The following is a 14321-nucleotide window of genomic DNA, read 5'->3' as shown; positions in this document are numbered from 1 at the left end:
TAGATTGACTTTAATTGTGCGTTTCTTGAAAAAGCTCAATGGTTTTAAATAATTCATTATTTATGAATGTTTGAGTAGATTTACTGCTTAATAATTCGATTATTTCTATATATATTTGTATATGCAACATTTTTGAACGTCTTTAATTTGTTTATGTTTTTTTTTTTTATTTTATTTTTCAATTGAATTAAAATCGTTTTCAATTTTGTTCCCTAAATTTTTGAATTTTACATCATTGTTTATTGATTGATATTTAGTCTGAAGTTGATTGTTTATTTGTAACAATTGTAGATCAACGCAAGATTTTTGAAAATATTGTTAAAATTGTAAATAGTAATATTATGTGTATGTATCATTTTATTATGTTTATTTTTTTATATTTGGTAATATTGAGATATTTGGAAGCTATGATTATTTGATAAAGGCTGGAAAAGATTTTTTATTTTTTTCATAAATGTTTTCCAAAACATTTGAAGCATCAACCCTTCAGAAAGCTCTTTTTTATTAAATTCGTTTTCGAAATTTTTGTTTAAAAAAATGAAATTAAAATTAAATATTTTTTATTAAAACAAAACAAAATGAAATGAAATAAACGAAAAATGCATAGACGCATTCAACAATTGATCTGATGAGAAGAAGAAAAGAGAATGGAACAAATTTTGGGTTATCTGGAATCTCTGCTGATCGAACAACTAAAATACATCAAAATTTTGATTCTCAGATCAGTTCCAAATGATGGAAGTTGAAGAAGAAGTTGGAAAAAAATAGCTCGATGGAGACAAAATGGAAGAAGAAGAATTCTTAATATCGGAAGAAGGAGCAGATGAAACGGATGGTGAACGATATGGATCAGGAGAAGGAGAAGAGAAGAAGAAGAAGATAAAGAAGAAAACGAAAACGAGGAACAAGTTATTTTCATTCTTTCAAACGTTATCAAAGGCAGAGCAGATATATTAAACGCAAAAATATTTTCTCCAACAATATTTGCTTCTATCTTTTTTTTGAAATGATTTGAAGTGTTCCTTTTCTTTTTTTCTTCTTTTCTTTCTTCTTCATATTCCTTCTGTTCATTTCTTTATCGATATGTCTTTTCCCGCTTTGTTTGGCTTCAACGCGAATTCAAGTTGATTCATTCATCAAGGAACTGTTCGTCGTTGATCTGCTCATCCTTCTCTTTTTGCACACGTACAAGATACCAATTTCCTTCCATCTCCTCTTTTTTTCTCCAGTATTCATTGCTTGTGCTTCATTTTACGTGGCAAGCAATTCCTTCCTTCAAAATTCATTCTTCCAAAACAACTTTTTTCTTCAAAGTCCAATAGAAAGGCAAAACATTCAGCCACACCAAAACTTTTTTTTTGATTGATGAGTACGAACGAAATTTAGAAGGAAATAAATCCATTGTATTGATGGAACTGGTATAAATAGCAAATGGAATAATCTTCCTTTTCAATTTTCCATAGTACTTCAATACTCCCATTTGAAACGTTTCAAAAGCATGCGAATGCTCCATCAAAATTCAGAAGAAGAAGAAATTCTTATTGGTTTTTTTTTTTTTTTTTTTTTTTTTTTTTTTTTTTTTTTTTGATTTCTTTTGCAACGATGAAAACGGTGCTGAGAACGAAGGAGAAGGAGAAGGAGAAGAGCGAAGAAAAATCGGACATAGCGCCTTTCACGTATGCAGACTCACATTTTGAAGGAATTTGAAATTGGATGCATCTCTTGAATTTGAAGAAGAAAAATGATGATGATTTCCCGGACTTGCAGATGAATGGCAAGAAACAAGCAACAGTTTTGACAACAAGAAACCCAGCTTTCCTCAAAGACAACCTCTTTTTCTTTTGCCCAAAAACATCACAAACTGTTCCACCTCCTTTTTTCCAAACATGCCACTCCATATGGAACGATATTCCTCTTGGTGAACATTTCATTTTTTCCGCTTCACTCTATGTATTAATTTATTTCAGAATTTTTTTTTCTTCTCTTGTTCCAAGAAATCTCATAAAAATCATAAATGACCCTGCTTTCTTCTATCATTGTAAGGAAACTTAATAATCATCCCTGCTTCTCTGTTTTTCTGTTCTTCAAGGCAAAAGATTTTCAATATATATGTAATTTGTCTGATTCTTGGACCTTGGGAAGACAATAACCGAAATATTTAACAGACAGATAGAACAATAAAAAATACAAACACCTCCTCATTCCCATTCACAACGAAAACTGTTGGAATTCCGTGTTCGTACAAATATCAAAATTTTCTCACAGAATTACAAACAAATGATTCACTGTTATTGCCTCGTGCCACCACAGAATAGAATACCTCTAATTCAACAGTGAATATCGAATTGACGATCTCGCATTCCGTTGATGGATATTTTCATTCAAAAAAAAAAAAAAAAAAATACGATCACTGCCTCCATAACAACAAACGAAATTAGATAAAGCTATCTTTTTCTTCAAAATTACTTGTCAAAATTACTCGCATCAAAAGGATGGTGGGAATGCACATATTTTTATTTCTATTTTTCATTTTAATTTTTCATCTATTTCTTCATATGAAATATGCGCAAATTCAATGTAAATGATAAAAATCACTCTGCTTTCTGAATGCATTGTGTTTTCAAAAATGTAGGAGAAAGAAAACACAAAAATATTCAAACGTTTGCGGATATTGTGAATTTGAATTGTTGACTTTCACATTTCTTCTTTTTTGAAGAATTGTTATCTGAGCTTGAGGATTGCGATGAGTACGAGCAGAAACAGAAAGTTGAAGAAATAAACTACTTTTTGGACGAAATGGACAAAGAAGGATTTCAATCAATTTTTACAGAAGAACTATTCGACAAAATAGACAAAATGATTGAAGAAAAGAAAATGACAATGAAAATTTTGATTTTGTTGTTGAAGCATGTTGGTTCTTGCAAAGAGCTAAAAGGTGCATGGATTGAAGGCTTTGAGAATTCTTTATTGTGTGAAAGATTTGAGAAGACGATAATTGAAGAAAAGCATAAAAAAGAAGGAAAGAATGAAAAACTTATTGTTGATCTCTGTGAATGTTATCTTTTGCAACTTGATAACAACATTGGCGAAGATCTTGTGTCGATTTGTGTGCCTTATCTTCTGAAAGTTGCATTGACGAAGGATAAAAACGAAGAAACATTGAAAGAAGTGGAAATGGCTCTATTGGCGCTGAGTCACATTGATGAATATTATGTTTGGCTTCTTTTTTTTATAAAAAATATGTTTTTACAACAATATCTTCTGTTTTTGTTCAGGACACGCCAAAAGAATTGTATCTGAATGAGATCAAAGAAATCATCCAATATCATCAGGAAAATCTCAATCTGACACGTCTTGCCTATCAATCTGCTTGGAAATTTTTAATTTGCAGAATAGAGCCTGGCAAAAACTTGGAAGGTATGATTGTGAACGAGCTGCATTTTGCAAGAGAGACAGGAAGAGAATTGGAAGAGCTAGTAAAATTGGTGGATTGGAAGAGAAAAAAAGAGGAAAAAGGAGAAAAAGAAGAGGAAGAAGAGCTTGATTTACTGAGATGGCTCCGAATATTGGAAACTTATTTTCATTTATGCAAATTGTGGAATGACAAAAACATTGTGATTATCAACAGAATTACTCAAGTACTTCGAGCAGCAAAGGATTTTAGCGAAAAAATAGTCAATGATTGTATAAGTATTTTTAGAACTTCTACGGAAAACAATTCTATGGATATTGAATTCTTTGTGAAAGGTGGGGCAATCGATGCTATTTTGCAAGAAGCCGTTGAATTAAACGTGATAAAAGTTCAAAAATATTGTAGTGTGTACTTTTTCAAAGAAATTTGCGATAGATTAAAGAAGAAGATGGATAATAAAAAAGAGGAACCAAAACAAAAAGAGATGAAAAGAAAATTATTTGAAAAAATGGAGGAAGAGGGATATGAAGATTGTATCATTGGATTCTTTGGTTGCATTAAAAAAGCATATTATAGCTGGGATTTTTATCAACGTTTGGATGATTATTTTATTTGTTACTGATTCACTTCATTTTTCTTTCACTTCATTTTTCTTTCATTTCTTTTTTCATTTCTTTTTAAATCTAATGTTTATTTTTCATTTGATTTTATGTTGAACATTTGTTCATTTTTTCATGTATTCGAGAAAAAACTTTTCTTTTTCAAAAAATCAACTTTATTTAACTTTTGAGTTTATTTTTTGGGTATCGTAGATGCAAGAAATAGAGTTTATTAATTGTCAACTTGCTGCTTCATCTTTTTCAATTGCTTCAACATTTCTGTAACCGCTCCGTTATCTACAAATCAAAAATCTACCGCTTCTATCCTTTTGATTTTGATCAACTTGTTAATTAAGGAATTTATTAATATATGACTGATAATCTTTGTTGTTGATTCCATCAACAATTTCTCTTTTCAAGAAGGAAATTCTGAACAAGTTCTTTATTTTCCTCAAAAAAGCAAAAGTTCTTCGAAGCTGAAACGCTTCGGGTTAATGCACAAAATACGACAGGTCACAAAATTGTCATATGCCACAGCTACGATAACAACATATTGTACACATAAGATTTTTTCTGATGATTGTGTGCGGAAACTGTGAAAATTTTTTATATCATATTTAAAGAAAATTCAAAATTTTGTTCAATTTCTTTTAGAAATTAATAAGTTTTTTTGGGTATTAATTTGTTCGCTTTTTTTATCGCAGTTTTAATGATAGCGTTTAATCACAAAAAAATCAGTTAGGGTTGAATTCTGTTGTAAAAAATACTCAGTTTTTCAAATAAAAAAAATATTTAACACTGATCAAAATATTTCCATTCAAATAGGCATCAAGTCGAATTGAATTGTTCAAAGCACGTTTGAGAGCCTTCTCGTCGAATTTAAAATATTAATATGTTTTTTGTGATAATTATTGAATATAATTGATGTTTAAAATTTTGTTCAATACAATTTTTTGTGTGAAATAATAATTTGATTCATTCAAAAATAAAAGTTTCCGCACAAAAGAAAGACATAATAACTTAACAAAACAGTTAACAATAACGTTATAATCATCCTCACAAATTTTTATTAACTGTCGTAAATTGTGCAATTTCCGTTTTGTTTTAATTGTTATTGCATTTAAAAACATGTGATCTGTTTTTCAGAATAAAAATTTTTTGAGATCAATTAAAAGTCATATGAAGCTGATGAAAAACATAATTTATCCTTTTTGTATTCTTTTTTTTATGTTATATTTGATTTTTAAATTTTCTACCAAATAAATAGTTTTTTCATATGAGTGATTATTTTTTAAATCAAATTTTTTCATGCATAATTTTCGGTTCAAAAACTTATCTTGAATATTTTCATATAAACGTTGAAAAGTGAAAAGGCTTATTGAAGACATTCTTATCTTTCATTAGGTGAAAACATTTGTTTTTCAAAACAATTATCATGCTTCTTCTCTTTTGGATAAAATACTTCTTTCAAAAAACAAACAATCTTTGAAAATTAACACCCCGAAAAAAGATATGATTTCAAAAATAATCACCCAAATCAAATTTTTATAAACAAAAAATTAGATTTGATTATTTCGTTTTGATTATTGATGAGTGGGCACACTGCAACTAAAAGCACATCAGTTATTTTTCACAGTTTTATCATTCCAAGAAAAAATTGAAGTTGTTAAAGTTAATTGCAATCACTTTGTTATGAAAGCATGCAAAATTTTCAAAAAACTTAAAATTGAGTAAGAAAATTTTAATAACAAAAAATATTGATCCTATGATCACTTTGATCTGAAAATTTCAAATGAAAAATTCTCTCGAAATAAGACTTTTCTGAATTTTAAAAAGAGTATTTTTGCAAAGACATCAAACATATGGGTCATTCTTTTTGAAAAGTCGCTGTAGATCAAAAATCTGACCCATGGAAGTTAATTATTTTTCATTCCGTTACCATAATTCTCATGAAAAAGTGTTTATTACACAAAAATGTTTGTTTATTGATAACAAACTTCTTTATGAAAAGATATATTTTTTTCAAAAAAATTATGTATCAACTTTTTTGATCAAAATTTAAATATCAGTTTTTCCATGAAAAAGTGTTTCACTTGATTGAACTACTTTGCAATTGTTTATAAATGAAATGTGCATGGTATGTATCGATAAATTTTTTTTGATAAACTTGATTTTCAATGTTAATTCGTATTTTCATTTGAATAGAATTGTCCATTAACATTGTGTACATGAACTACATAAATGCAAAAACTGAACACACATATTCGATGCATCTGAAATTATGATAAATTTAGTGGTTTTCATTTTATTTTAACAAATATATTTTTTTATTAATTTATTATTCAATCATGTTTTTTGAATTGAATAGTCAACAGTTGATAGCCAACAATTGTCTTTTCAATAACAACACAAATAAAGATCAGAATTCGGGAGCAATATCAGGATGTTGAAGTGTAAGTTCAGAGAATGGAGGATCGATGATGCTGTGTATTGGGAATGAAAATGAAGTGAAAGTGAAAGGTGGATCTTTTGATGGGAGCTTTTGTTCTGCATCCGATGGTCTTGGGGGAGGAATCTTTCTTGGATTGCTGAATGAAAATCCCAATTTCCTGATTTCTTCTTCATTCGGAACAAACACAGCCAGATGGGGAAGAGACATCTTTGTCATTTCTTCCAATCTTGAAGTGACTGCAAAGTCACAAAAAATCACATGTGTGACAGCCTCTTTGGATTCTTTTGACAAGGTTCGAGGATATGACAATGGAAACAACAGTGTGGCCATTCCTCTGTGCATCTATCTCCTCCCCACTCCAGAAGAAATTCATGTGAGCAACACCGAGGCATCTGACCATTCTCATTGCGGAATTGTCCAATTCCCTTGTTTAACTTTGAAGCATTCTCTAAAACGTCTATCAGGTTCAAAGAAAGTTGTTGCGAATGGAATGATTTTAATGAGCGATGAATTGGCCTTCTCTGATCAAAAGCATGAAATCAGAGGAAATGATGACCAAAGTGGTTTGACAGCCTCCGATGCAAGTTTAACACTAAACTCAGCGATGATAACAGCAGGAACTGAAACAGAATTATCAAAACTTATCTTCACTCTTTCATCTTCCCTTCCTCTTTACTCCATTTTCAATGTCTCTTCATCATCATCTCTTCTTCCTCCTCATCCTACAACTCTTCTTCTTCTATTCCAAACACAAAAGTATGCACATTGATCTGATAGCGAAACTTCAATACACTTGCATCCCTTTCACCATTGTTATCTCATGCATTTGCACCACAGCAAGGTCCCACATACAGCCTACAGTATCAAAACCACAAGTTCAGATACACTTTTCTCCTTTAACTACCATATAATCATCAACAAATCCACTTCTACTCTTTGCAGATTCTTCTTCTCCAGAAACTCAAGAAGCACTTTTTTCTCCGCATCCTGCGACATATTCTTCCTGTCTCCACACTCTGCCTCCAGCACCCTCCCTTCTGCTTTCACCCCACCATGAGCCCTCACTCTCAGCCGCAACACACATTCGACTATAGAATCATCAAATGCACTGGATGTAGAGCAAACACTTTTCTCAGCAAGAAGTATTACGCCCAAAACAACGGAAGAGTGCCATCATGCCTCAGTGCAATACTTTATGCACTTTTCGCACTGCCACTTTGCAGCGTGATCGATTCTGGCGCTTGCATCAGCACCTCTGCGGACCTCTGCGAAGCTGTCGTTCTCATCATCACCACATCACATGCATACGTCCACACCTCATGCATCTTCTCTTACTCCACATACTTCATCGCCTTCCGCCCTTCCTTATTCACCTCCCACTCTTCGCTCACAACATACAAAAACTCCTGCACAACCTAATGCTTTATCTCCATTCGTTTCCCCAAGCCATTCAACTCCGCCCTTGTTTCCTCTCTTTCCTATTCCTTCCTCTTCCTCTTCTTCTTCTTCTTCTTCTTCTGTTTCTTCATCATCATCATCTTCTTCTTCATTTTCTTCTGTTTCTTCTTCTTCTCGTTCTCGTTCTCATTCATTTTATTCTTCTTCTTTTTCTTTTTCTTCTTCTTCTTCTCCTCTTCCTCCTCCTTATCCAAATTCATCATCGTCTTTTTCCTCTTCCTCTTCAACATCCAACTTCTCCTCCCACTCTGCCTCTTCCCATGCTGAAGTGCTTAACAAGACTCAAACTCTTTCTTGTTCTCCATTGAAGCTGATGCAATACATATCCCCAATCAACCCTTCTTCTCTGCCCCGAGTTCCTTTGCAGCCGTCTTCTGTTCCGACCCGCTGGAATTCGAGTGAGCTTTCGTCGTCTGCATCTGTCAACCGCTTTTCTTCTGCCTCCGCTTCATTCAGCACATCAAAGAAGAGGCCTGTTCAGACACAAACACAGCAGACATTCGATGACGTGAGGCTGGTTGTGCAGACGGGAAAAATACTCCAAACAGCTCAGAATGCAAACTCTGTAAATAATGGTTCGAATAATTCCACTTCTTCCTCTCAGACCTCTTCTGCTTCGAATACTCAGCTGCAGTCACCCAGGCAGCCCAACAAGACACTAATTCCTGTGTCCCCCACTCCCACTCGCATAACAATACAATCAGTGAATGAATCTTCAATCATTCCGACCGGAAAAGGAGGAGAAAATATCCAGTTGCAGTCCGTGAACTCTGCGCTCAGTGTGATATCGACAAACAAGACGAAAGGATCGATAAATCTGACACTTGGAACTCAATCTACTCAAATGCCACTTGGAAATTTAGCGTCTTCCTCCTCCTCCTCCTCCCCTTCTTCTTCCTCTTCCTCTACTACTTCTTCAATATCTGCTTCATCTTCATTGACAGTTTCCGCCTATGCCTCTGTCTCAGCCACTTCCCCCATCTTCCTTGTACCCTCCATCACTCAAACAACCACGTCAATAGCACGCACACACTCATCAACAGCTCACCGCTTTGAAATAAGCAACTCAAACACTCCATTTTCTACCACTTTTGCGTTAGCCACGCTTCACTCTTTCTTTGATGACACATCGTATTCTGTGTCTGCATCACTGTTGGCTCCGACGATTGTGCTTGGGGGATCTTCAACTGCGTCCATTGCATCATCATCTTCTTCTACGTCGTCATCGTCTTCTTCCCTTCAACCTTTATCTTCCTCTGCTTCTTCTTCCTTGGCCTCTCTGACTTCTCCAACATCTCTCGTTTCCTCTCTTTCTCTCCTTTTCTTTCCTTCTCTCAGCCCATCCAGCAGATGTCTTCATCCACCTCGCCTGGCCCTGCACTCACCCGACAACCTTTGCTTTCAAATTAGTCTCAGTCTCAGTCACATTCTCAATCTCAATCATTGTCTTCCTCTTTGAACACGAACTCTCTCCACACTCGCACTTCCTCAGCCACATCACAGCAGTCAGTCGCACAAGCAAGCTCTTCATCTCGTCCGTCTCATTTGGGTCATCCAGAAAGCCTCCAACAATCTGCTGCTGTTGCAGCCCCAACTACCTCATCAAACTTTCCAGCTCCAGTCACTTCGTCTGCTATCATCTTCACCACTTCCTCCTCTTCTCTTTCATCTGCTCTTTCTGCGCCTCTTTTCTCTTCCGCAATTGATGCGCCGCTTCTCCTAGGTATATATTTTCCATCTTTACACACCTCGCCGCAGAAGCGCTTCTTCCATTCGCCTCCTCGTCTGTTCAAATCCCCCACTTTTCTTGAAGATGTACATCCACCAATGCCTTCGTCACACTCTTCCCATTCGTCGCATCAGGAGATGAGGAGGTCGATGGAGCTGCGCAAAAACCGCAAAGCCAATGAAACAAGCACATCGACGGGCAACTCCTCAGAACACGCGCATTTGATATATTGTTCAAAGCAGGTGCTTCCAGAGATGCATGTGCTGAGGCTGATGAAGAGAGAGGAGAAGAGGAATGTGACAGATGAGATATTTGAGATGATGAGGAGGATGTGTTGAAGGAACAGACACTCAAAAAATAGAAATTGACGAAGAAGAAGAAGAAGAAGAAACAAAATTGTGATGAAGATCTTCTGCTGCCATCTTCAATGCCATGGGAGCATCCATAGGAACAACCGCTGAGAAAGTGTGGTCGGTTAGAAATGGTGTTCGAAGCATCACAGCCGTATTCACCAATCATCTGCATAGCATTCGACTGTCTTATCTAAATAAACTCCTCTTCTGAACCGAGCCTCTTGTCTGACGTGTTGAATGAATTCTGCACCGATCCTTCTGCACCTCTGCCTCCATTCACTCACCTTGTCATATCAGCTGCGTCTCCGGATCTGGTTCCCCGTCAAACACACTCCCAAACGCATGTACTCACGTCGTCACTGCACAATTGGTTAGAATCTTCTTCACATCACCTGCTTCTGCTCCTTCTCTGCTCTGCCGTGAAGCTTCAATTCCCTTCTCCGTTGTGAACTTCACCTTCACTGAATCATCCATGTGCAATATCTAACGATGCTGTCACTCCACAGCACAGCAGCCGCGGCTTCATCTCAATGTGCGCATTCGCATGGCGGATCAGCTCATCTTGGTTATGAAAATACCACAAGCAGGCTCGTGCTCCTCTGCTTTGTACATGAAACGTTCGACAAGCGCACAAAACTCGTCTGCCAAGTCTTCTTCAATCGTGTGCTTCATCCATGCCACCCCACTGTTGCATATAGAACCAGAATCTCGCACAGCTCCAGAAACGACTGCTTCTTCGGTGTTGTGCTTCTACTGTGTTTCCGTTCGTTGATTCTCGACGCTGCACGACTTCTTGGCTGCAGCATCTTCAGCTCGTCCAGCATCGTCACCGACTGCCCATCTGCAATGCACCGCTTCATTATCCACGCGCTCCCCTTTCGCATCGGAACACAGATCATCAGCCCGCCACCAGATTAAACAGCAACGAGTTTTCAGCTCTTCTGCCTTCGCTCGACCTCTCCTCCCCTTTTCTTTTCTTCTTCTTCTTCCTTTCGTCGTCCTCTTCTTTTTTTTCAACAAAACAAACAACTTTCTTCCCCAGCTTCCTCATCGGATATGTCTTGTTTCTCATTCATCTCCAAACCATTTTTCAACATTTCCACCTGTACCTCATCTTTCTTCACTCCATCTGAAGTAATGCCCAAAGACCCATCTGCTGCTTCTTCTTCAACTCTCCTATTCCCTTTTTAAATGCCATTGGACGGAGAAGAACTGCACACTTCTGGTTCAACTGAATGCTGCTTGTCTGCACCCACCTCAGCATCAGCCTTCACAAACCTCAGCCCACTCAGCCAAAGCGCCTCTACAACCAGCGGCGCAATCGCTTCTTCCAGCTTCCCCTGGTTCTCTTTGATTTTCTCCACAAACTCTCTGTGCGCTGTCGGATACCCGCCTTTCTCCTCATTCCCATCATCTCCCTCTCTCCTTCCATCTTCTCCCTTTTCTTCTCCCTTTTCTTCTCCCTCTTTGCATCCCTTTTCTCCTTCCTCTGCCTCTTCCCGCTCCTCCATAGCTGCCAGCGCTATCGCTGCTGGCGACAGAACCACATCCTCCATCCTCAGCTCCGCAGCATCCAGCCCCTTCTCCACAATCTCCCCTTCTTCTCACACTCCATCCTCTCTCTCCATCACTTCACCACAACACGCCTCGACTGCAGTGATCACCATATCTTCAGCGATGTGTCAAACAGATCGTAGATCGACCGGAACGCATTCACACATCCATTCCAAAGATCCGCTTGCTTAATGATTTCGTGAACACTGACGCTGCAAGAGACGGAAGCGGTTCCACCAGCTGAACAGAAAGCATAGCCAAAAGCATCATATCGTAGGCACACAGTATAACCCCATACAGCACCGCCCGCCACTCCACTACATATCCCAGCAGCGTTCGCAGCGCATGCCGCTACAGCGGCATGTGCCGCGCATCACCCCAGCTATCTCAGGCATAACAATCCGCAGCCGCCTCTCGAAGTCGTCCATCACTGCTGCAGAAGTGTATGAAGCCATCACCGCCAAGGCATCCGAAGGATCAATCGCAAGCTCCGATAATGATGGCTACTCATTCTCTGAAGATTTTTTCTCTTCGCTTCTCCGCCCACTGAATGGAGAAGAAGACAAAGAAAACAAAAAGTAATGAGAGAAGATATGACTGCTGTGCTGCCCCGGACACAAGAAGGTTGATGAGAAATTTCCCATCACGTCAGCCAGAAGTTACACCAGAAGCACATGCAATATCTTCATTCTTGTCAGAATTGTTTACTAGCAAAGAAAACACGATTTTTTTGTGGAATTTAAAATGTTTGAAGAAGGATATTTTTCCATTATTTGTCAATATTAAATGAAAGGGATAAGGAAAAGGCACATTCTGAGAAGTTTGAAACTTGTTGAAACAGATTGTTTGAATTAAAATATTAGAAGAGACTGAATTTTTGAGTTTATCAAAAACGGAGATTTATTGAAAAAATCATATATCAAACTTCAATTCTTTATAATAACATTAATAATTGTCTATGTTAACAACTTTTTGAATAACTTTCGATTGTTACGAGTGAAGTTTTGATGAATATTTCATGTTAGATATATTCTTTTCAAAAAAATTCAAGAATAAAAGCTAATCAATTATATTAATTACCCAATAAAAGAAATAGAAAAACTCAGTTAATATTTATAAATGCTTCATGAATATTCGAACAGATGAAATGAAATTGAAGAAATTAAAACTTATCTAACATTTGATTCAAATAGCTCGTAAGCAATAGCAAACAAAAGAAAATTCTATTTTATAATCAACGTTCGATATGTTATCATCAGATTTATGAAATGTTTTTCTATGATAAGATGAAAAAACTGACAATCTAAAATATTTGTCAATTAATGATGGGAACGGAATGATCACTATTTTTTGATCATTTTTGATCTGATTTTCAGATCAGTTAAACGTTTGCGACTTTTCAAAAAGAATGACCCATATGCATGCATATATTACAAAAAAGAGATAAAATTTGAGGATAAAAAATTGAGTGTGTTTTTAACTCTCCAAGTTTCGGCTATTTTTTTTACTTTTAAGTAACTTCATTGTCAATTTATCCATTTATTTCATACACATTAATTATCCTCAATAAAAAAAAACTCAAAGAACAGAATAACGATAATTAATGAATATTATTAGGTTTCATTGATATCCGTCAAGTTTCATTATGCCGATAAATGAACACAGAAAAGGAACAAATCCAACAAAGACAATCTTTGTAGTTCATTTTCTTCAAATATTGACTATTGATACAATTGAAATGATTTTTTCATTTCAAAAATTAGTTGATTCTCTTTGACAATAAATTTTCGAAATAATCAACACGCCGAAAGGATGAATGATTGCAAAAATTATCCACCATTTGGGTGATTATTGGTAAATCACAACTTTAAGGAACATTCAGAAACACGTTTTTTTTCGGATTTTTTGTGATAGAATGATTTAATAAAATATTATAAAACATGAATGGGGTGAATTTTTCATTCTTGCTGGTTTTTTTTTCTAAGAAAAAAGTAAAAATTTAGAAAATATAATGGTTATGATCAAATTAATTTCTAAAAATTAAAAATGAAATCGATTTATAAAAAGAATTTTGGATATAATTTGATGATATTCTTTCATTTCTTGTTCTATTTTATAGAGAAGAAATAGGAAAAGTTAGCAATTCATACAAATACAAAATATTTTTTCTTTTCATTTTTCGCAATCATTGAAACACACGTCTTTGATGTGTGAAAAAGTGATTTTTTGATTCATATACTAACCCTAATAATAATAAAAGAACAAAATTTATACGCAAACCCTAAATTGAATATTTCGATTCGAAAGAAAACCCCAAAGCAGAACGAAACCCTTCAAGTTCATTTCACATATTATTATTCTTTCATAAAAATTAAAACACAAATAAGAACTCAAATATCTTTAATTCTCTTTTTTTAAACAGAAAGATATTTAAAAACAAATCAATTTGAACTAAACTCTGAAAATTCTAAAAATCGTTCAATTAAAAACAAAAATTTTTGAAATTTGTTTGATCATAACCATTATGTTTTCGAAATTTTAATTTTTATCATTGAAAAAAAAGTATTCTGAAAATGGAAAATTCACCCCTAGCATGTTTTATTATATTATATTAAATCATTCTATCACAAAAAATCCGAAAAAAAACGAGTCTCTGAATGTTTCTTAAAGTTGTGATCAACCGGCTTCGAATCAAAACATTTCACCATTTTATGTTTGTTTTATTGTTTATTAAAAAATATAAACACTTTGAATATTTCACATA

The 14321-nt window shown here is 35.2% G+C and overlaps 5 protein-coding genes across 5 annotated transcripts; 4 read left to right on the top strand and 1 right to left on the bottom strand.

Annotated features, from left to right (window-relative positions):
- The first annotated feature begins 2420 nt into the window (after window positions 1-2420).
- Window positions 2421-4193, top strand: MONOS_17071 (uncharacterized protein). Its single transcript, XM_067869955.1, has 4 exons — window positions 2421-2495; window positions 2633-2660; window positions 2717-3213; window positions 3276-4193. The coding sequence occupies exons 1-4, from the start codon at window positions 2493-2495 to the stop codon at window positions 4032-4034; spliced, it is 1287 nt and encodes a 428-aa protein (XP_067733927.1). The 5' UTR covers window positions 2421-2492; the 3' UTR covers window positions 4035-4193.
- A 2298-nt stretch (window positions 4194-6491) lies between these two features.
- Window positions 6492-7232, top strand: MONOS_1488c2 (uncharacterized protein; the record flags this gene model as incomplete). Its single annotated transcript, XM_067867729.1, has 1 exon — window positions 6492-7232. One exon carries the CDS (start codon window positions 6492-6494, stop codon window positions 7230-7232), a length of 741 nt encoding a protein of 246 aa, XP_067733926.1.
- Window positions 7233-7763: 531 nt separating this feature from the next.
- Window positions 7764-9988, top strand: MONOS_9088 (uncharacterized protein; the record flags this gene model as incomplete). Its single annotated transcript, XM_067879551.1, has 2 exons — window positions 7764-9221; window positions 9332-9988. 2 exons carry the CDS (start codon window positions 7764-7766, stop codon window positions 9986-9988), a joined length of 2115 nt encoding a protein of 704 aa, XP_067733925.1.
- Window positions 9989-10492: 504 nt separating this feature from the next.
- MONOS_9087 (uncharacterized protein) lies at window positions 10493-10921 on the top strand (the record flags this gene model as incomplete). Its single annotated transcript, XM_067879550.1, has 1 exon — window positions 10493-10921. The coding sequence occupies one exon, from the start codon at window positions 10493-10495 to the stop codon at window positions 10919-10921; it is 429 nt and encodes a 142-aa protein (XP_067733924.1).
- A 269-nt stretch (window positions 10922-11190) lies between these two features.
- On the bottom strand, window positions 11191-11559 carry MONOS_9086 (uncharacterized protein; the record flags this gene model as incomplete). Its single annotated transcript, XM_067879549.1, has 1 exon — window positions 11191-11559. The coding sequence occupies one exon, from the start codon at window positions 11557-11559 to the stop codon at window positions 11191-11193; it is 369 nt and encodes a 122-aa protein (XP_067733923.1).
- Window positions 11560-14321: the final 2762 nt, after the last annotated feature.

Source organism: Monocercomonoides exilis (genome assembly GCF_001643675.1).
Source record: "Monocercomonoides exilis strain PA203 chromosome Unknown scaffold6-2077815, whole genome shotgun sequence".
Classification (NCBI taxonomy): domain Eukaryota; phylum Preaxostyla; order Oxymonadida; family Polymastigidae; genus Monocercomonoides; species Monocercomonoides exilis.
Note: the sequence above shows the minus strand (reverse complement) of the source record. Positions and strands in the feature narration are given on the sequence as shown.

Bases quoted from the DNA above. Each gene is read 5' to 3' on its own strand.
- MONOS_17071 (XM_067869955.1), top strand. The intron at 2,661-2,716 runs GTTTGCGGATAT...TCTTTTTTGAAG, and splicing joins AAACACAAAAATATTCAAAC to AATTGTTATCTGAGCTTGAG. The intron at 3,214-3,275 runs GTTTGGCTTCTT...GTTTTTGTTCAG, and splicing joins GTCACATTGATGAATATTAT to GACACGCCAAAAGAATTGTA.